The sequence below is a fragment of the Pseudopodoces humilis genome, chromosome 1 (genome assembly GCF_049639895.1).
Source record: "Pseudopodoces humilis isolate 2021_Gansu_Grassland_sample_001 chromosome 1, ASM4963989v1, whole genome shotgun sequence".
Classification (NCBI taxonomy): Eukaryota; Metazoa; Chordata; class Aves; order Passeriformes; family Paridae; genus Pseudopodoces; species Pseudopodoces humilis.
Window position 1 is genome coordinate 21,418,624 of NC_142200.1, and position 19,907 is coordinate 21,438,530.

At 39.1% G+C, this 19,907-nt stretch overlaps 1 protein-coding gene across 1 annotated transcript in view; it reads left to right on the forward strand.

Moving 5' to 3' along the window:
- Window positions 1-518: 518 nt before the first annotated feature.
- STK3 (serine/threonine kinase 3) overlaps window positions 519-19,907 on the forward strand; it is a 128,383-nt gene continuing 108,994 nt past the window's right edge. The window contains exons 1-4 of the mRNA XM_005516995.3: window positions 519-678; window positions 7,187-7,267; window positions 7,707-7,835; window positions 9,824-9,938. Of these exons, the coding sequence (XP_005517052.1) occupies window positions 656-678; window positions 7,187-7,267; window positions 7,707-7,835; window positions 9,824-9,938 (348 nt within the window). The 5' untranslated portion in view covers window positions 519-655. The remainder of the gene's footprint in view (window positions 679-7,186; window positions 7,268-7,706; window positions 7,836-9,823; window positions 9,939-19,907) is intronic.

Sequence of the window (19,907 nt, forward strand, 5' to 3'; positions counted from 1 at the left end):
AGGGGCTGGGTGCCACAGCCTCGCCTGGTGCACACAGGCGGGTGAAAGGTTCTGCCGCCCGGCAGCGCTGCCCCGAGGCCATGAGATGGCCGCGGGCGAAGAGCCGCCCTCAGGCGGCAGTGCTGCCCGAGCCTGCCCTTGCCCGACGGCGCAGCGCCCAGAGCCGGGGGACGAGGCGCGGGGCCGGAACGGCACAGCGGGGGTGCCGGTTCGCCCGGCCCGGCTCGCAGGGACGCCCCACGGGCGGGGCGGGTTCCACGGGCGAACTACACCTCCCGGCGTGCCCCGTGGGCCGTGGCCGCGCGGGGAACGCCGGGGGCTCGGCAGCGCCGCGGCCTCCATGATCTTCCCCTCCCGCCGGCGCGGCAGCGCCCGCTCGTCTCGCGGTGGGCGGGGCTTTCTCTCAGCTGCCGCTCTGAGCGACGTCCATACTACCCTATCAGCGCCGGCTCTAGCCCGGCTGTAGCCAATGAGCGGCGCGGGAGGGCGGGTCCCCGCCGCGGCCGGAGGTAGCGGTAGTGGCGGCAGCCGGAGCGTGTCCGTGGGACAGCGTGGGCCCTGTGCTGAGGGGCAGTGAGGTCGCTCGGGAGCTGTGCGGGTCCGGCGGGGCCCGGGGGCTCGGTCAGGGGCCCCGGGGGGCCACGGCGGCGACGGCATGGAGCAGGCAGCGCCCAAGAGGTAACGACCCTCTCCGGCGGCCCCTTCCCCGCCCGGGAGCGCTGGCACGGCCAATGTGAGACCTCGGTCCCGGCGTCTGTGAGCGGGCGGTGGGACAGGGACGGTGCTGAGCCTTGCTTAGCGGCCGGAGGGCTCTGTCACGTGGGAAAGGGTCTTCGGTAGGGTGGATGCCATGAAATACACCCTCGAGCAAATGCCCCGGTGGAGACGAACCCTTCAGGGCTGCTTGAGTTAAGAACATTTTTAATATGAAGTGAGGGAAACTTGGTCGCCGAGCAGAGTCCTCTCTGGCCTAGGGGTCTCTCACTCGATAGCTCAGGAGCACAGACGAGTAGTTCTCCTTTCACGTTGGAAAGTGTCCTTGTGTTCTGCTGCTGGAGGGATGGATGCTTGTGGGGGTGGGCGTTGCATAGTTGCAATTGCAAATCAGGGAGTGGGAAGAGGCAAACCCCAAGAATATTCCCACAGTAGATGTATTTTCTCAAATACATAGGCTGTCAGGTCATATTAATTACTGTGCACGATTTAAAAAGTAATTTATTATTTGACTTGTTAGTGCATAAAATAATTTTGCTTTGTGTTAAATTTAAATTTAATCATATATTTCAATTGGAACAAGCCTTTCTTGGGTGTAGTTGTACAATACACAGACTGTAGTTGTGTGGTGTACAGAATGTAGTTACATGGTTCACATACATATTTACTGTCTTTGAGCTCTGATTTTACTTTCGCTTCCTGATAATGAAAAATCTAGGGACTACACAATATAAAAATTTGTGGTGAAAGATATTAGATCATTTTATACATTCATCTTTAAAACCTTTACATTCTCCATTCAGAACCTTTAAAATTCTTGTAGCTTCCTGTAGGATGATAGGGCTTGAGAAGAATGTAGTCTTGAACATCTGATGACTTCTCCTCCAATAACACATGGAGTGACAGTATCTGCTGTGGGAAAGTTTGAAAAAGAATTGGTTTGTAGTTGCTGTCTAGGGTGGTTTTAGCAGGCAATGGGGTAAGGAGTGACAGGCCTACACTGTGCTTTCAGGCTGAAGGTGCTGCATATCTCAGATGAAGGAAGTAGGACAGGCACCAGCAAAACTTTAGGAAGAGAAATGGAAATGTCTGAGGACTAATCAATGTCACCAGCAGCAGTGGAAACCTTGGGATCTGGTGGTATCACAGGATTTAAAATCAATCTGTGAAGTTAGCATAACCTGCCAGATGTTTTGGGGAAGATGTTGTATTTTCTGTAACTTTATTGCCTAAGCTGGATGTGTGTGTCTGGCCTAACTGAAACTAAGAGATGTTTAAATACTGGATTAAGTCATGAAAAAACTAGATGTGGGAATGTCTAAACTCTGGCATGTTTTTATATTCCACGTGTTTTTTGAAGCTTATTTCTGGAAATTTGTGATGAGAACTCAGATTTCTTTCTTTAGTGGAAGGAAAAACTCAGTTTTTAGTAAGATATTAACTCAGGTTATTTCTTAAGATTTGTAGCAGTTTTTTCTTGAAAGTAGATCATAGCCCCTTTATTGGTAGTTTTGTACAGTTTTCTGATTGTTGGTATTCCCAACTATTCTAGGCCACCCCCTTTTTCTGAAAGTCCAGAAGAAGTGCAGCTTATTTTTTTGTGGGCTGAATTTTTGGTGCTGTCCTTGGATGTAGTAGTGGTTTGAAATGGACCAATGTTCACTTGGCAAAACAAATGTGAACACTTGAATTCTTTACTTTGGTGCCCGTTGTCCACAGTAGCAGTTACTGAGAGGGATCTATTGGTATCATATCTGTAGTACAAGACAGCCATTTAGAGGTAGCAAGAATTTCATAGTACACTAAAAAGCTGCATGGATGTCCTAGAATCCCAGTGTTCCCTTCGAGGTATAGGGCACTTCTCTTTAGAGGAGCACACAATGCTGTTATATAAATCTTTAATACAGCCCTTTAGAAAGTAGCAATGATGATGCCCAAGTGGCATTCTAGGCCATTGTGGCTTTTCAATGGAGGTGCTGTAAAAATAATTCACTTTTTTTCTTTGACTAATGTACTGCAACAGTAACACAAGACTTTTAAGGGAGAGTCCTTTTCAGAATATTTTCTACTTTAAAAAAAATTTAGAGTAGATGTTCAGATTTTACACTGAAAAATTTGTGCAGTAGTTGACACAGAGTTTTCTTGCATCTGAATCTCTAACTGTACTTTAGGTGTGCTTTATAGTTTTTTCCATCACTGGAAAGGAGATTCGCTCTTGAGATAGTTACAGAATTTGCCTCTGAGTGTTGTAATTTTCCTTTGTTGTTATTGTTGTGTTTTTCTGTATCCTTGGCAAGCTCACATGTGAGGATACAGGTTGCATACAAGGGAAAAACAAAATAATTATTGACAGAATTTTCTCAAGTGCGTAGTTTTTAATCTTGTCCATCTCCTGCATGCTGCTGCCAAATGAATGGCTGCCTAATGAGCATGAGAAGTGTTAATGAAGGTATTCCACTCCTTTCTTTAAACTTGAGTTTAATGTTCATTGAAAAACACAACTTTTCAGGTTTTCTGGGAAGAGGAAGAACTTGTTCATAGTATATGAACTGTGTGTAAAAAAGTGTGTTTTTTAATGTTTGTGTCAATGGACATGTTGGCAGTTGTCAAGTTCCTCCTGAATATGATGGGACAGAAATATTTGGGCTTTGTTGGTAGAATGCTAAACGTAAGTACACAGTACAGTCGTGTAAACTGTCTTAATCTTGCTTCTACTTGTGCAAATGCTGTGAAGCAGATTAAATGTCTCAAGGCTTCCACATGCCACCTCTACTTCAGATCACTGCAGTGATTTCTCCTACTACCTTCTCTTTTAATATATCAATATAATTGATCCCAGCCATTCTTTTTAAATGTTTCAATGTGTTAGTTCTTCTGCACAATAAACCACACATATTCATGTTTGTTGGAGTGGCTGGCCAGTTTTTTGTGTGACAGTAATTGATGGCTTTGTATTCTTTATTCCAGCTTTATTTTTATTTTTGAACTTTCAGAAATATTTTTTTTTTATCCCTGTCTCTTTAGCACATCACCAATTTATTTTGTAAAATCTGTGTATAATGACTATAGGACACTTTACTCATACTTTTTTTTTTTAATTTTTGAGGAAGAAATCTCTTGCTCTTTCATGGTGCACTTCAGATTCTTCTGATCTTCTTACTGGGATTGGGAGCCTCTTACATTTTCTAGGTTTTCATTTTCTAGAATTTTGCTGATGTACTCAATGGCAAATAAGATTCTGGTCAGACTAGGAATTAATGTTTTCTCTTATGAACTGGATTTATAAAAGTATAATCATTTGCTAGGATGCATTTTTCTTGTTAGGAGACTAGATGTTATGTGGAAAGTCAAACCTTCTTAGAACAAGAAAATCCTTTTGACACATCTTTCCCAGAGGTATAGTTTAGTTAGTCCTTCGGGTTTGAGGAACAGCTTCCCTTCTGGAAGACCTTTAAAATAGCTCATAATCACTACCTGATAATTGAGATTCTAGAGAAAAAACCCAGGTTTTAAAATTAACTTCTCTGCCTCTTCTTTGGACTTTCTCATATATATATATAGTACACATACACATATGGCACTTGTATCCTTTGGCCAGACTAAAGCAGTGCCTTGATATACTGATTTGTTCTGTTTTAAATGCTTGTGTTATGAAAGCAGAGGATGACTGAGGGAGAGAGGAATGAGACACATTCTGTCTTTCTCTCCTATTGTTCTTGTGCCCTTTGTCTCTTCATTTTTGTCTCATGCCCCCTCTTCACCTTGCCCCCTTCCCCCCACAGCCCCATTAAGAGCTGATGCTGTAATTTTTGATGTGTTTCTCTGTGCAAAGATTGTTGCTTGCTTTTAACTAACAAGATAATATTTCTAGTCTCTTCTTACGTTCTGCTTGGTGCTTTCTAGCCAGTTACACCAGTCACTACCTTCTTCCTTGTTTCTCATGGTTTCATAAATGCTTTCTTTACTGGAGCCCTTCAGGGTATATCGCGTGATGTTTTGTAGTTCAAAAGCTGAATATTCTATTTAAACATCTAGAAACAGGAATCATTAGAATGTCTGAGTCATTAGGATTTTTCTGTGGTTCAAAGAACTGTGGTGTTGATACTATCACTTGAACACTGGGCCCAGCATCTGTACTGTTTCAGTGTGTGTGAAGAAGTGGGAGGTGCTTTGAGCAGGGTATTTGGTGATGGCATTCCTGAGGCTGACATACCTTCCTTACTGGAAAAAGGTTTTTTATTAAGCTGCCTTAGTGCTAAGTGTGATTTGGTCTCATAAAATGTTTGTCAGAATTGGATAATATGAAAATAATTTTAAAACTACAGAATACTTATTTCTTTGATCTTCTGGTTGCTTCTCAAGTACTCTAGATAATGTTATTTAACAATTACATTGGTTTTGATCAGTTTATGGCTGTTTGTGATTGTTTCACTAACTCTTCTCAGGCACTCACAATGTCTTGTCATTAATGGTGCTGTTGGAACCCTTTTGGTATGGATTTTTTTTTTTTGTTTTTTCTTCTTTCTCATTTTAGCAGGTGTTATTCTTTCAATGAGCAGGTGGAAGTCTTCTCTTTGTGGGCATCTCCAGTCAGGGGTACTGTATGCTTTCTCTTTTCTTGCTGTTACTAAAGTAACAAAAAGAAAAAAGTCCCTTTGCTTTTCTGTCTAGTATGTCTTTTGTTATGCAGCTCTTTGACTGAGAGACTAAAGGTTATACTTTTTATTTTTCAGGGCTCTGCTTATATTATAAACATACTGTGCATGGGGTTTTTTGGTGGCAAGAAGGAGATGATAGCAACAGCTTATTCTTGAATGTTGCCTTTACAGTTGCATATACTCTGTTCAGAAGGGAAAAAACTTTGGAACAAAGAAGCAAAATGAATGATTTATTGCTTTAATACCTACCTGCAAAATATATTTTCCTCTTTGATTTGTCTCAACACATGCTTGTTCAATAATGTAAAAAGTGCTTTTCTGCAAGGTATAAGTTCTTTCTAGTGTCTAACCAGCAGAGAGAGTGAAAAAGACAGCAGAGGTTTTTGTTCTTGTAGGCCATTTTTGCAGACATTGTTTAGCTGTTTTCACTTGATTTTTTTGCTGTTTTTCTCTGTATTCATGAGTTGTGCCTTTTCTTTGCTGTGAAGATTTTTACTTTCCCTAAACACAGAGACTTTCCAGCTTCTTTACTGTTTCCTGTAGCAAACTGCGTGGTCTTTATAGTAGTTAATGCACCTTTCCTTACCAATTGTGGATGCTTTTTGTATTCATGTGACAGTTCTTTGATGTATAAATGTGTGCACTCATGTGCCTTCTTCTTGCCTTGCTTCCCTTGTTTAACACCAATCCATATGACTTGTGTGCTTTAACGATTACTTTAAATTTTTTACTTTTACTTAGATGGTTGGCAACTACAAGTCTGCTTTGACTCATGATTTTGCTCATTGGTCAGTCACTTTAATTTTTATTAATTTTGTATATCACAGAATTGCATGTCCTAATATGAAGTTGGTTTTTTTTATATTACTCTTCTTCCACTCTTAGATTTGTCAATCTTTTCTGTCCATGCCCTCTTCTCCTATTCTGTATTTGTTTCTAGAAAGTGTTGTGGGATAACTTACTTTCCACAAGCTCTCACTGATCTGCCATTCTTCAAAGTTCCCTTGTTTTTTAATCCCCTTTTCCTGCATATGGAATACATTGTCTATATTTAACACTACAGCACCAGCTATTCTTCAGTTCATCTTCTACTTTATTAGTACCCTTAGCTGTCACGTGAACTTGTTACTTTAGTCTTGCAGCAAAATTCGCTATAACTTTAAGGTGAAGGATTTACATGTTGCAGCCACCCATCCCTGCTGCAGTGTGAGTGTGGCTATATTTTCCTGTGCTATGTTCGGTGTTAGCTCTAGTGCAAGCTTGCAGCCAAGTTGTGTTTTGAGATTTGCCAGGAGTCTTGGGTCCTGGATAGCTGGGAGTGCTGGAGACCAGGGAAAAGCTAGGACTGCTTGTAAAGGAATACAAATGGTGGTAAAAGGGGGTTGAAAGTGCTGGAAGAAATCATAGGATGTTACTGAGTCATTTTAGACTGTGTGAGAGAGAGAGCTAAGGGTAAAATGTGGTGGTGTTATGTAATTAGGGATTTTGTTGCATCCTGTCCCTATGTGCATTTACAAAGATGCAGGAGAAGCTGCTCCAACAACTCTTACAGTAGTCAGCTTTTGGGATTTAAGTCTTCTGCTGCTACCTTGGAAGCGCTACCATATGCTCCCAGAATCATCTTGTCTTCAGAATTCTGCTTTTAATGATGCCATTCACTGGCTGATGGAGGGGTACATTTTACTTCATGTGGCTGAAGGACTTGTTTATAAATAGAGAACAATATGGCATCCTCTAAGCAGTAGTGGGCATGTGTTTGCATGTGAAAATTCTTCCTCCCCCAAACAAATAAATAACGTTTGTCTTTCTTTTAGCAAACTGAAAAAGCTAAGTGAAGATAGCTTAACTAAGCAGCCTGAAGAAGTGTTTGATGTTCTGGAGAAGCTTGGTGAAGGGTGAGTACAGCTATTTACTGGGGCATAGGATCAGAGGGAAACAATACATAAAGCGTATGTTGGAATATTAAGTTACAGAGAGAGTGACTGTAAATATCCTAAGGAGTGCCTCTATAGACAAGTTTTACTTCTAAAGCAAATGCATGCATCATAGATTTCCACACTTTCCCTTATACTCCTTTTAGAGTCTGTTGTTAACACAGCAAATATACTTGCACCTCTAATGGAATTTGAAACTCTAAATCTTGACACAAGATTTCTTCAGTCTTGACAAAGCATTTTTCTGTCTTTCCTGAGGTCCTGGTAGAACTGATCATTTTGCAGCCTGAAAAATGCTCAAACTTCTGCATGAGCATATGGCTTCTTTGACTTTTTGTGCATAATGGAAATCAGGAGCAGTTTGTCTTGTTTTTTTAAGAAAATTGTCTCCTATTTTTAGGTCTTACGGTAGTGTGTTTAAAGCAATACACAAAGAATCTGGACAAGTCGTAGCAATTAAACAGGTGCCTGTGGAGTCAGATCTTCAAGAAATCATTAAAGAAATCTCTATAATGCAACAATGTGACAGGTAGGTAAGACATTTCTATACGCTTTCTAAGATTCTATGTAAAAATGTATTTGTACTTGTGAAAATAGCCGAAATATAAGCAGCTGCAAACTTTTTCATGGAAAGTAAATTGTCAAACAGAGACTTCTTTATTGAAGGAACCACTTTGTAGACCTCCTCCTCCTCTCCTTAGTTTGGATTGAAGGAAGTACAAATAGTGTACATAACAAAAAATGTTGGAAGAATAAATACTGGCCTCTGCTTAGAATTCTCCATGCTTGCTTCACTTTACTTGCACTGTTAAGGTCAAAGGTGACCATTTCCTTTAAATGTCTTCGGCTTTGTGAAATTCTGAGTTACACGTTTCAGAAGATTGATAAAGATGTTTCTACCAGAAGATGTATGGCTACCATACATTAACTTCCAGAAGAGTATTATCTTGGCTGCCTTTTTTCTGCAGGAACATCCCGTTTAAAAAGTGAACAGTCTTGTGGAAGTGCTGGTGGATTGTTACCTGACACTTGTTCACAAATCTTATGATTGCAGGTCTCGTAGAAATGGAAGCCTTGATGCAAGGATGCAGAAATTACTTTGCATTTTCTGTTTGTGGAGTTTAGCGCTGCAACTTCAAAATTAGATTTATTAGTGTCAGTCTTTAAGCAAATATGAACAGTGTTTTGAGATTGCACTGCACTTGTTTTGAATAGATCATCTTGTCCTGATTGAAATAATACCCAGTTGTTGCTGGGAATACTGGCATAGTATAAATCTGGTAAGAGATGGTAACAAAAATCACTGGGTTTTCTTTAGAAGTAATATAGCCTTCCTCACTTAATGAATTTATAAAGAGCAAGATTATTGTGTCATGCTTGTAAATGATAGACATTTGGACTAGTAAGGAGGAGACTGACCCACCTTTCCTTCTGAAAAGGCAAATTCATTTAGTGCTAACAGTTGCTCTTAAGTTAAATAGTTTTTTGATAGTGTTGAGCTGTCTTTTTTTAAAGATAGCGTTTTAAAGATAGTCATGTTGCAGGAGGCAACCATAGGTCCTCTCTTCTTCTAATATCTGTTGTCTGTATGAAGAATGTTGCTGCCAGAAATGCTGATCCTAAAATACAGTTCCTTGCAACAAAACAAAATAGTATTTGATTCTGCCCCATGATGTAGGTGTTCTGATGAGAAGCCACAGTCTGAAATCTCCGTATCTCACACTTCCTGACTTTTTGGGAGATAGGTGACAATTGAACTGTAGCCTTCTTCATTAAGTTCCTGCAAAAAACCCCACTCGAAACCTTCAGTCTTTTATTTCCATAAATACACCATCTAATAACTTATGAAGGATGATGCTTTTTATTTTTACCACATCTGTTTCTGCCTTTCTTTTGCAAGTGACTCCAAGGAAGCATTATGCCAAGTGATAAACTGAGGAGTAGCAAATCAGTATGTTCTGTTTATGACAATACTATTATATTATATTCCACATGAATATATTATATTTCATTCCACATGAAATACTTCAGTATGAAAAGCATTTGCAAATCCAGATTATTTCAAATCGGCACTAGATTCTCTTTAATATGAAAGTGTAGCTCTGTGCTTGAAATAAGTTCATTCTTGCAAAACTGGGAAAACAGGGGTGAGTTTCCATGTTATTTTGCTCTGGAGAAAAGAAAACAAGGCAGTCTTTTTAAGAAGAGAAGCATGCAAGAGAGGCCTTGGAGGAGGGAAAAACAAAGCTTTTTGTCAGATGACTAATATTTGGGAAAACTGTCTGTATTTGAAGATTGCTGAAAACTTACATACATAGTAGTGCCTTTACAGTTTTATTAAGTAATCATAATTTACTCTAAAAAGGCATTGGTTAAGCTAGTTACAGATTTAAAATGTATTTGGTTGCACTTGCTTTTTAGCTGTGTCAAACAGTATTTTTAACAACAGGCGTGCTGGTGATTTTGTTTTTTTCTTCTAAGAATTCATCTATTTATCTAACTTTTTTTTCCATCTAGTCCTTATGTTGTCAAGTACTATGGCAGCTACTTCAAGAACACAGATCTATGGATTGTTATGGAATATTGTGGAGCTGGCTCTGTTTCAGACATAATTAGACTGCGTAATAAAACGGTGAGTTGTCGTTTTTTGTTGTTTATTTTTTATATATATATACCAGATCATAAAATCCACTTATGAATTAAGATTGGAAGCCAGAATGAAATCTGGAGTTACAAGACAAGATTTTGGCTGATGCCAAGGGCCTATCTGTGCCTTGGTTCCCAGGAAACAAGCTCATGCAGTTGCTGACTGTCTTTGTGCCTTCCTCTGGGGACTGATAACCAGCAGAAGCAAATGCATTTTGAAATATTAAGATATTGAAAATTTCTTGAAAATTACTGCTTTGTAGAAGGCAAAACTGTGTCTCCTTTCCCCTACCCCTTCCACCTTACAATCTGTCAGCAGCCACTTAGTAGCTGCATAGTTTGGAAACAGGCATAAAATTTTCTTGCTCTCACTAATTAGGGAGCATGAGAAGTAACCGGCATTACTCAAGGAATGAAATGGGGAAGAGATGCCAGCTGAAGAATGTGAGAGGGAACCAAAATGAGGGTTGTATTGAAGTGTCTTAATGGACACTTAATGTGACTTATAACAGCAGTAAATAGAAGAAGCCTATAGTAAGTAAGTTTTGTTTTAATTAAGAAACAGCTTCTCTGAAGAGTGTTTTGCTCTAGGTGTAGGAATTCAACCTTGAATTCCTTTGAGTCCGCTGTTTTCAGTAACAGACTGTAACATGAAGTACTCTTTTTACCAGCGCATACTCTGTGATGACAATAGCTACTGGGCTTCACATTTTGTAAACGCTCCCTGAAATGTTCCTTGCACCTTACTTGGGAGCAGAGGGAGAAAGTAAAGGAGAGAAAAGCAATGTATAGGTTTAGAAAACAAGACATAAAGGAAAATGGAATCAGGTTTATTAGGAAGTGGAGGTGATGCCAAGACTAAAGAGAGCCCCTTTGGAAAAGGTGGCTTGTATCAGGGCTGCTGTAATGTGATGGCTGGGGAAAAGCCAAAACCGATGTGAGATTGCTGGAGTTCTGCAATCTTCAAAACTGGTGTTCTTGCTGTTGTATATTATCCAAGGATCAGTAGCTTGAGTAAGAAATGGCACAAGCTAGTCCAGAATTTAAAAAAAACCAAAACAAATCATAACCCTTTTAAAACAGAATTTAGAAAAAAAAGAGCAAACTTGTTTGTGCATTGATAGAAAATACTTGAATTTTTATTTTAAAAAGGTGTGCATATGAATGTGTTTGTACTTATATAAAGTCAAGCTATCTAGTTTTTCTTACACCTGTGGTAGGCTATTGACATAGTAGATATATTAAACATTTGAGGGGAAGGGGTATTGGAGTCTTGGAGCAAATGCATACTGATGATCAGACGAACTACCTCTACTGCTGTTTGTTGTTAAGTTTGATATGATTAAATAGCGTGAATTCTATGTTAGGAAACAGAATAATCACTAAATACATAGATACCGATGATAAAGCTTTTGTAAAGGCAAGTCATGGAGTGCATGGTTAGTAGAGTTCTGTGAAGGAGGTGGTAAGGACACAGTTAATGTTGGCTGGTGTAAAGTTGGTTGGACGTCCTGAAATGTTTGTAGACAGACTTTCACACCAGAGGCTCTTCAAGCAAATACAGCCGTAATCTGGAGTAAATGTGAAGTTCTGTTACAGGTGGGTAATTGTTTTAAATATAAAAAAGAGTGTGTTTTGGCATACTACTTGGGTCTGTGCTATCCTGTTTCAGAAAGATGTTAGAAATACTTTATATTCCTAGTGGTGGAAACTGGCAAAGACTTGAAAGGCTTTGTGGTACTGAGAAAATCAGCACAACTAAATGTCAAGAAATACATTTGGCTTGACGAGAAAGGCATAGTCTTTATATTCAGGTTCATGAGCACTTCAGCTTAACTTTTAGAAATTGTTGAACAAGTAAAGCGGTTGTTAGAGACTGCAGTGGTACCAAGGACAGAGCAGAACTATGGAAGTTTAAGAAGGTAACAAGGGTGATGAGAAGTAAAGACTACTTCTCTAGAAGCATTCTCTAGATATCAGATGCATTTGGATATTTCTGTGATGAGAAGAGGTACATGGAGGGAAGAGACATTGTGAAAGGTTTTGAAAACCATGTGTAGCTTGGTCCTTCCAAGAAAGTAAGATATGGGTACCTTACTGTTTATTACAAAACAAGAGATGACTTGTGACAGTAGATGCAAAGCAAAAATTTTTTTCTTTACACGATGATGATAGTCACTGTATAGTTATGGAAGTTCTTGTAGATGCTGAGAGTTGATTTTCAAAAGGCAATTAAATAAGACCAGGAAAAAAATGACTGTGCACTCGAATGGGTAATGACTGGAACATGGATGGGAAGTCCATATGCTTCAGATCTCTTGGAAGGTGAAGCAGACAACTATCACAGTTTACTTGGCATGTACTTACATTCAGGAAGGCTACCAGGCTGGACAAAATTTCCATTCTGGTGCAGAATAGGGAGTGTTCCAGTGCCTTATAAAAAAATAAGCAAAGCAAACTTCTCCATTTCTCCTTTGCTATGCCTCTGTCTTGCAAGTTTTGGGAGATTTAGGCAGAGGCTTTGGACTTATTTGAATTCTCTTGCTGTTTGTGGAACTGATCACTCAGACTGTATGTGATAGGAAGCTTGTAACTATTACTGGAATGAGACTGCTTAAAGTACTTGAGCATTCTGTTGATGACCTTATATTTTATTTATTTATTCATTCATTCATTAAATGGAAATAAGAAATGGTTTTGTAATAAGATAGAAAGAAGATAAATATCTTCACTTGCAAACAAGGAGAGAGTTGTTTCTTATTTTGTCAGAACATTTACTGAATAAGTCAGGCACATAGGAGTTGTGTATTCTGTAACTTTCCTAGATTGTCAAATGAAGACTGTGGCTGAGCCAAGGAAAAATTTATTTACGGCTTCTTCATATTTAAGGAAAAAATATTGAGAAAGTTGAAGTAAGAACCCTTTAGTGCCATGGCCATTAGGATTATCATTTGGACTTGATCTTAAAGGTCTCTTTCAACCTAAATGATTCTATGATCATTATTAAGTTATAGGAAAAGATGGATTTCTCCTCCTGTTTGGGGAGGAAACATTAATATGTATTTGCCCTTGTTGCTTGTCTCTAAAACTAAGAATTTATTGATCATCTTTTTCTGTTTTTGTGGTTTCCCTACTTTTTCAAAAACTGTGCTTGTCTAGAGAGTGAACAACACTGGGTTTTGTTCCACTGCTCTAGTGGACCAAAATCAAGGGAAACAGAATTGAAAATTAGGCTAATTTTTAGTGACTGTTTGGAGCTTATTCATATGGAGAAGTTTTCAGCTTAGAAAGAGCAGGTTCTTGTCCAAGAGGCCTGTGTCACTAATTTGAAGTTAAATGGACCCCTTCAATTCTGCCTGGAGTCTTCTAGTGTGCCTGGCAGATCAGCAGCACTTGAGAAAATTCATGGTTCTTGTTAGCTCATATGGGGTGTGGTGTTCATCAATCCTGGGCAGCAACGGTTAGATCCAGTTTTGTCTACTTTTCTCAGAGACTGGTTTGGGAGGTACATGTATCTTAATACATTCAGGCTGTGGGTTGCTGCCAGGAAGGGCAGTTCTGCTGTTCTCCGACCTGACTGATGTGTTCCTCCTGCCTTTCCCATGCCTCAGATGCAGTGATTGTCTGTGGCTGCAGAGTGATCTTCGATAAGCTTGATGATATGATGGGGGAATTTCCTCTATGTTCTGTCCTCCCCTCTCCCCATGAGCTAGCTCGGGACTTACTGTGGCAGCACAGTGGCTTAATCTGATGCAAGGAATGAGCAGTGCGGATAGGGAAGGAAGAGAATGTACAAGACTGACTTTCAGTGTCAATAGAATGAGATAATTACAGTGTGAAGCAACACTGAGGCTTACTGGATGCTCTTAATATAAGGGATAATACTTAAACACAACCAACCTTGTCCCTCTAATGGTAATTAAGGATGCATTTGCTCGTCCACTGATCATGATTAACTGAGTCATTCTAATCCTGACTCTTTGGGGACCAAATTCAATTGGCTGAAACATACCAGGTAGTGGCTATGTTGTAGGATTATCAGACAAACCTGTCTTATTTGGGTCAGTATTGTAAGTAACAAGTGTAGGGATGGATAGCTGCATCCCAACTGTGCAGTTGGGCCCAGAGATGGTGCATTTTATATCTAAAATTGCTTCCTTTACCTGCCAGTTTATTGGTTACATGTCTAATGCCTCATGTACTCTTAATGATTAGCTTCTGCCATGTTTTCTTAGCTAATTATTTTTTTCCATGTGTTTAAGTTCCACCAATTCAAGTGAGTAGTGTATCCAAATCTGTGGATGATGTATTTAATGTCCTACTGGATTTGCTTTGTCTGTATGTTACCATGGGAATCCAGGGTAAATCTTTTGTTATCCGGGCTAAAGACATTTTGCTCTTAAGGATGTTGTTTTGCAGTTTTAAGCAATAATGTTTCTCAGTAATTTAACAGTTAAAATAGTTCCAATTTGTAGGCCTTTGCTTCACTTAAGTTCATGTAATTATTAGTGGTAAAGCAGCTATCTAGGGCCTAGTACCTCTGGTATTTTTAAGGTAACATCTATCGCAGTATAACTTCCTTAGTTGAGCCCACATGGATTAATTAATACCCAGACAGTCCATACACAAAGATTGAAATTCCTTCTGCACTGGCTCACTTGCTTATCTGATCTTGGTCACGATGGACAAGTCCATCCTAGTAATGCTGCTGACCATGTTCTGACAGCGGGCCTTCCAGGTGATGAATTGACTCAATGGGCTAATCAGCTGTCTTACTGTTCAGAGACTAATCTTTAGGCTAACATTGTTGAATTACTTTTTTATGCAGCCAGGCTGAGAAAAAGGAGGAAAGAACTTGATCACAAATGTCCTGGTTGGCTTATTTTGTGTTTAGCCTTATGGAGCAGGGTAGCTTCTACTAGCTTCTGCAGTGCAACACTGAGATTATTCAGTGCTTGTCTAATAGAATCCTTACTATGGCTCTGAATGATTGACTGTTACATAAATGCTGGGAATTAGTTTTCCTTAGTTCTTTAGGGTAGCATTGTAAGTTCCTTAAAAAATGGATTGTACTGTCTGACTCTCAGAATGATAGACCTTTCTTTCAACCTTGCATTAAACTGTATTCACCTGCTTGGAAATTTGCTCATGAAAATTATTTTTTTTCCCTGAGCTGAAAAATCTTTGTACGCCAGAAATAAATTGCATGTTATGTGTTGGCTAATTTTTATGAAAGAAAAGGAAGCTTGAGCTACATTGATATTCATCCATTTCTAAAGTAACTATGTATATATCACCTGCAAATACAGTTGACCAAAAGCATTCAGAAATGGGGAAGTTTCAAAATTAAGATTGGCCATGCAGTATCCTCTGGTAAACGTGCTTTGGGATACGCTAACTGTCCTCTCTTCCCCCTTTTCTACAGTGTTAGCTGATCGTGCTCACTCAGTGAGGAATAATATACTATTAAATTATACATCTTCTGAAGTCCCGTGTTTATTTGTAAAATACTGTAACAATTGCTCTATAGACAGAATTATCTCTCCCTGAACTTTATCTGACCTTCCTCTTTCCATTAAAAGAAATACTCTTTTAACTTGTGCCATGAACATCTAGAGGTCAGTTCTAAGAACAATTTGATTCCTGGATGATTTCTGTAGTTTCCTACAGGTGCATAATATGTTGGAATTAATTTTATGGGCAGTCTTAAAACTAGCCATGTAATACTAAAATGCTCAGCATCATATAGTTCACTTACTTTCTGTTTAAAAACTGTACTTCTTGGAAGAAAGCTTACAAAATACTACTTCAATGCTAATGGCTGTATTTGCTGGGTTTCACAACATTTATATTTGCTACTGATCTCTTTGCAGTCAGGTCACTGCTAAAAGATGAGAGAGACTACAGTATGTTGAGGGGGAGATAGGATTTTCACATTTTTTCTGTTCTGAACAAACTGGCTAGTTGCACAGTCAGCAGATCTCCTTTGCCTTCTCACCCACTTCAGAAAACAAATCTGTGGAGCTTTTGGGAGAATAGCAAAAGTTGCATCTGTGCTTTGAAGTCAGTTACTCATTTTTCAAACTGAGCTGCTAATGATTTTTCAACTAAAAAATTGTAAGAATGACTCAATGCAAGCAGCAGGGTTTTTTCCCCTCTTGTAAATAATTTTCATTTAGTGCCAATTTTAAGTTGCTCAAACAATAAAATGGCCATGTAAACACAGAATTTGAAGAAATTTATAATAAAATCTTGCAATAGAAGGTAGCTGTTTAAATGAATGTTTAATCATGTCAGTCATCTCCTGGTACCCTCTATGTAGCTTGTATCACAAAACAGACAAAATTTTACTCCTGTTGTAATAAAGGGTGGAACTTTAACCTTTTTGCCTCCCCACAGTGCTCTTTCCCCTCTGAAGAACCCCATCATTGTTTGCCTTGGAGAGCCAGAAATATCAGCTGAATTTTTAACGTATTTCCAGTTTGAGTCAACCTTTCTGCATATAAAGTTATAATCTGGGCAATAAAATTTGTCTCCATTCAAGGAGTAAAGCCAAGTTTCATTACAGCCTTCCACATATATTTTATTTTACAATAAAAGGATCTTTTTAAAGTTTAGATGGGTTTATTGCTATATATTACTGTGGTGAGGAAGTGGAGGAAATGTAGAAAAACTGCAGGTAAAAGAAATGTTACTGTTTTGAATTATATTTATTTTAGAGGTGGTAAGGAAGGAAGTGAACAGTGTGCCACTGATTTGGAATAAGTGATAATTTTAATTTGAAAATTTAAAGTCAGCTAGGTGAGTCTACTTTTCCAAGGAAGGATGTCCAGTTTGTGTTTAGGACCTTGCTCAAATGAGTTCTAACAATCTGAAAAGTGAGGGACTCAACAGTCTCTTTTTCCAGCCCTGTGAACTGTTATTTCTTCTTGTATGCTTAGTGAGGATTGTTTTGGTTTGTTCTAGCCCCTCTAGTCCAATTCTAGCTGGACTCTACAATTTATTTTCTTTTATAGCAGCCTGGAACTGAGCACAGTGTTTCAGATTTGGCTTCACAAGTGCTGAATAGAGGGGAATATTTACTTGACCTGACTGTGCTTTCCTAATGAAGGCCAGTCTGTGGTTAGAGTGTATTGCTGATGTTGCTGACTGATGTTCAGCTTGTCTTCTGGAGCCACCCAGAACCTTTCCTGCAGGAATGTTCCCTGCCACATTGATTCTCAGTCTGTACTGGTCATGGCATGGGGTTTTTCCTATCCTGGTGCGGGACTCTGCTGTTGTTGAACTACTGTATTTGTTGTCAAGCTAATTCTTCCAGCTTGTTGAGGTCCCTCTACAGCCCTGGCATGTTTTGTAGTGTATTGGCTGTTTCATGTCATCCACAAACCATGATGGGGTGTGTTCTTGCTCATTGTTCGGGTTGTTGATCAAGATGTTCAGAGTATTCACCCTATGATCAGTTTCTGAGAACATTGCTTATAGTCGGCTCTTGGTTATCTTTTGAACAGTTGAGCCTGGCAGTCCAGCCAGCTGTTGCTCTACATCTTCTCCATGATTCCCCAGATTTAGTTTAAAATGTATGTATATTGGAGACTGCCAACAGCTTTGGTAAATTCAGATGAAATTATATCCTCAGCTTTCTCTTCATCCTCACAGGAAAGTGATCAGAATTAATTTAGCATGATTTCCTTCTGATCAACTTAGGCTGGCTGTTTCCAGTCATCCTTTTATCATTTATGTATATAAAAATTAGTTTCTCTGTAGATTTACCCCATAATATTTTGGGGCCTGAGGATGAGCTGATCAGCCTGTAATTCCTCAGGTCCTTTTTCTTGCCAATTTTGAGGATGATGGTATTGTGACACTTTGATTGCTGTAGTCTTTTAAAGTTGATAAGAGATAGCCTTGAGTTGATACTGGCCAGCTCCTTGGCACCTTTGGATGTATCTTGTCTGTTCCCATGGACTTGTATTTGTCTAATTTACTAGGGTAATTCCTAACTTGTTCCATTTTGCTACTAGGCAGAGACAACTGAGAGTCAAAGAAACCCTACTAAAGACTGATTCAAGGAACATGTTTGGGATTTTTCTGTGTAGCTTGTCAATAGATTGACCACTCAACACAAGGTCTTTCTTGTGTTTATTTTTAATTTTCTTTCTTTTTTTTTCTGCATATAGACCAATACAATTTTCTTGCTGTCCTCTGTTTTGCTGTCCAGATTCAAGTCTGCCCTATTCTTGGCTTTTGTAATTAAGTTCTTTACTATCCAGGCAATGCTTCTTTATTTATCTTTAGTAATCTGTTTCTGTTTGTTGCATGCCTTATTTTTTGCACTTTAGCTCTGTTAGGAGTTCTTAGTTCATTCAAGATGGCCTCCTTCTGTGTTTACTTAACCTTGCATGCCAGGAAAGACTGTTTTCATACTTCTAGGAAGTTGCCCTTTATGCTCGGCCAGCTCTTTGTTGGCTTATAAGATTGTCCAAGGTATCTTTTGGTGACACTGTCAGAACCTGTGGGGATGGTATGAGCAGGTGTGTAGTTTGTGAGCCACGTGATCTGTTTCCAAATAGATTTCCATACAATGGTCAAGTTGGTTTTAAACAGTGACAACTCAGATAAGTGCTTCTTGTTAGAAAGGCATACAGTTGTATTGTTTTAGCAGACCTGTAGTAAGGGCTTCCAGTGCAGTTCTTGATGTTATTCTTGTCAGAAGAGGACTTTACACAACCAAACTAACTACATTGGTGCTGATCACAGCTCTGTGTAGACATGCCAAAGCATGTGCTACTGAATCATACTTAAAATCTGCACTTAGTACAGTGCTAAAGAGGTTCTGTACTTTTCTGCATTACTGCTAAGGTTGTACTCAACATCTGGTTCAGTACTTCATAGAAAACTTACAGAAAGCTGGAACTTGGTAATGAAAGGCTGAGGAGTCTGACTTCCATGTTCTGATCAGTTCTTGATCTGCCTGTGTCTGTGTTATGAATGTTAGCTAATGTTAAGCATAGGAGCCTGAGATTTCCTGAAATAGTTTTTCCTATGAGCCACTAGATATGTTTTAGATAATTTTATGCTGCTGCAAGGCTGTAGTAATTCTCTCAAATTACATATAGAAGATTGATGTGTTAGTACCATCTCAAATTCTCCAGTACAAAAACACTAATTTAAGGAAAAGAAAATGACGTCTCTTGCATATTCAAGAAATATTATGAAAGTTACATTACTGGGATTATGTAGTGAACAACAAATTTTAAAAAATACTAACACTGATAATCACCTGTACAGGATATATTTCTAGTTATGTTCTAGCATATTTTCTGTGATATTGTGTGCAGCTTGGGTCTTATGGTAGTAAGTTCTTACTCTGTCCATTACTGTAATACTCAGGTGTCTCCTTAGATATAATATAGGATTAAATAGGGACTATCTGAAAGTCTTAGACCAAACCTTGTTGTCATTAGTACTGTCACAATTTGGTACTTTACTCCAGGACAGAGGCTGTGATTTTGTTCAAAGAGCACTGTCTTTACACATAGCATACAGATCTTCGTAAAAAAAGAAGTCTGAAGTGTAGTTGCCCTGAAAGGGAAGCTCAAAGAAAGCAATTTCAGGACAGTGTAGTTTGTAACAGATAGTGGGAACTAGAATCTAAGACTGGCTTCAAGCTAGAACTGTAACTTTAACAACTCTTTTTCTCTCTGAAGATTTCTGCCTTAATTCCTAAGTTAGATGTCAGATATTACAAATGGAAAGGGTACTGTGGGAACTGTCATCTCCTCCTTTGCATATTTGACCATCTCTCTTGCATCTCAGGGTTTTTGTTAGTCTAGCCTTGTCTTTGTGTAACTGAAGAATAGGAGAGATGTGTGAGAATAGGATGTGAAATATTCGAGCATCATATCTCCTGCTGGAAGAATGGCTCCTTTATTTGTCATGAGAGTGGACCTACCCC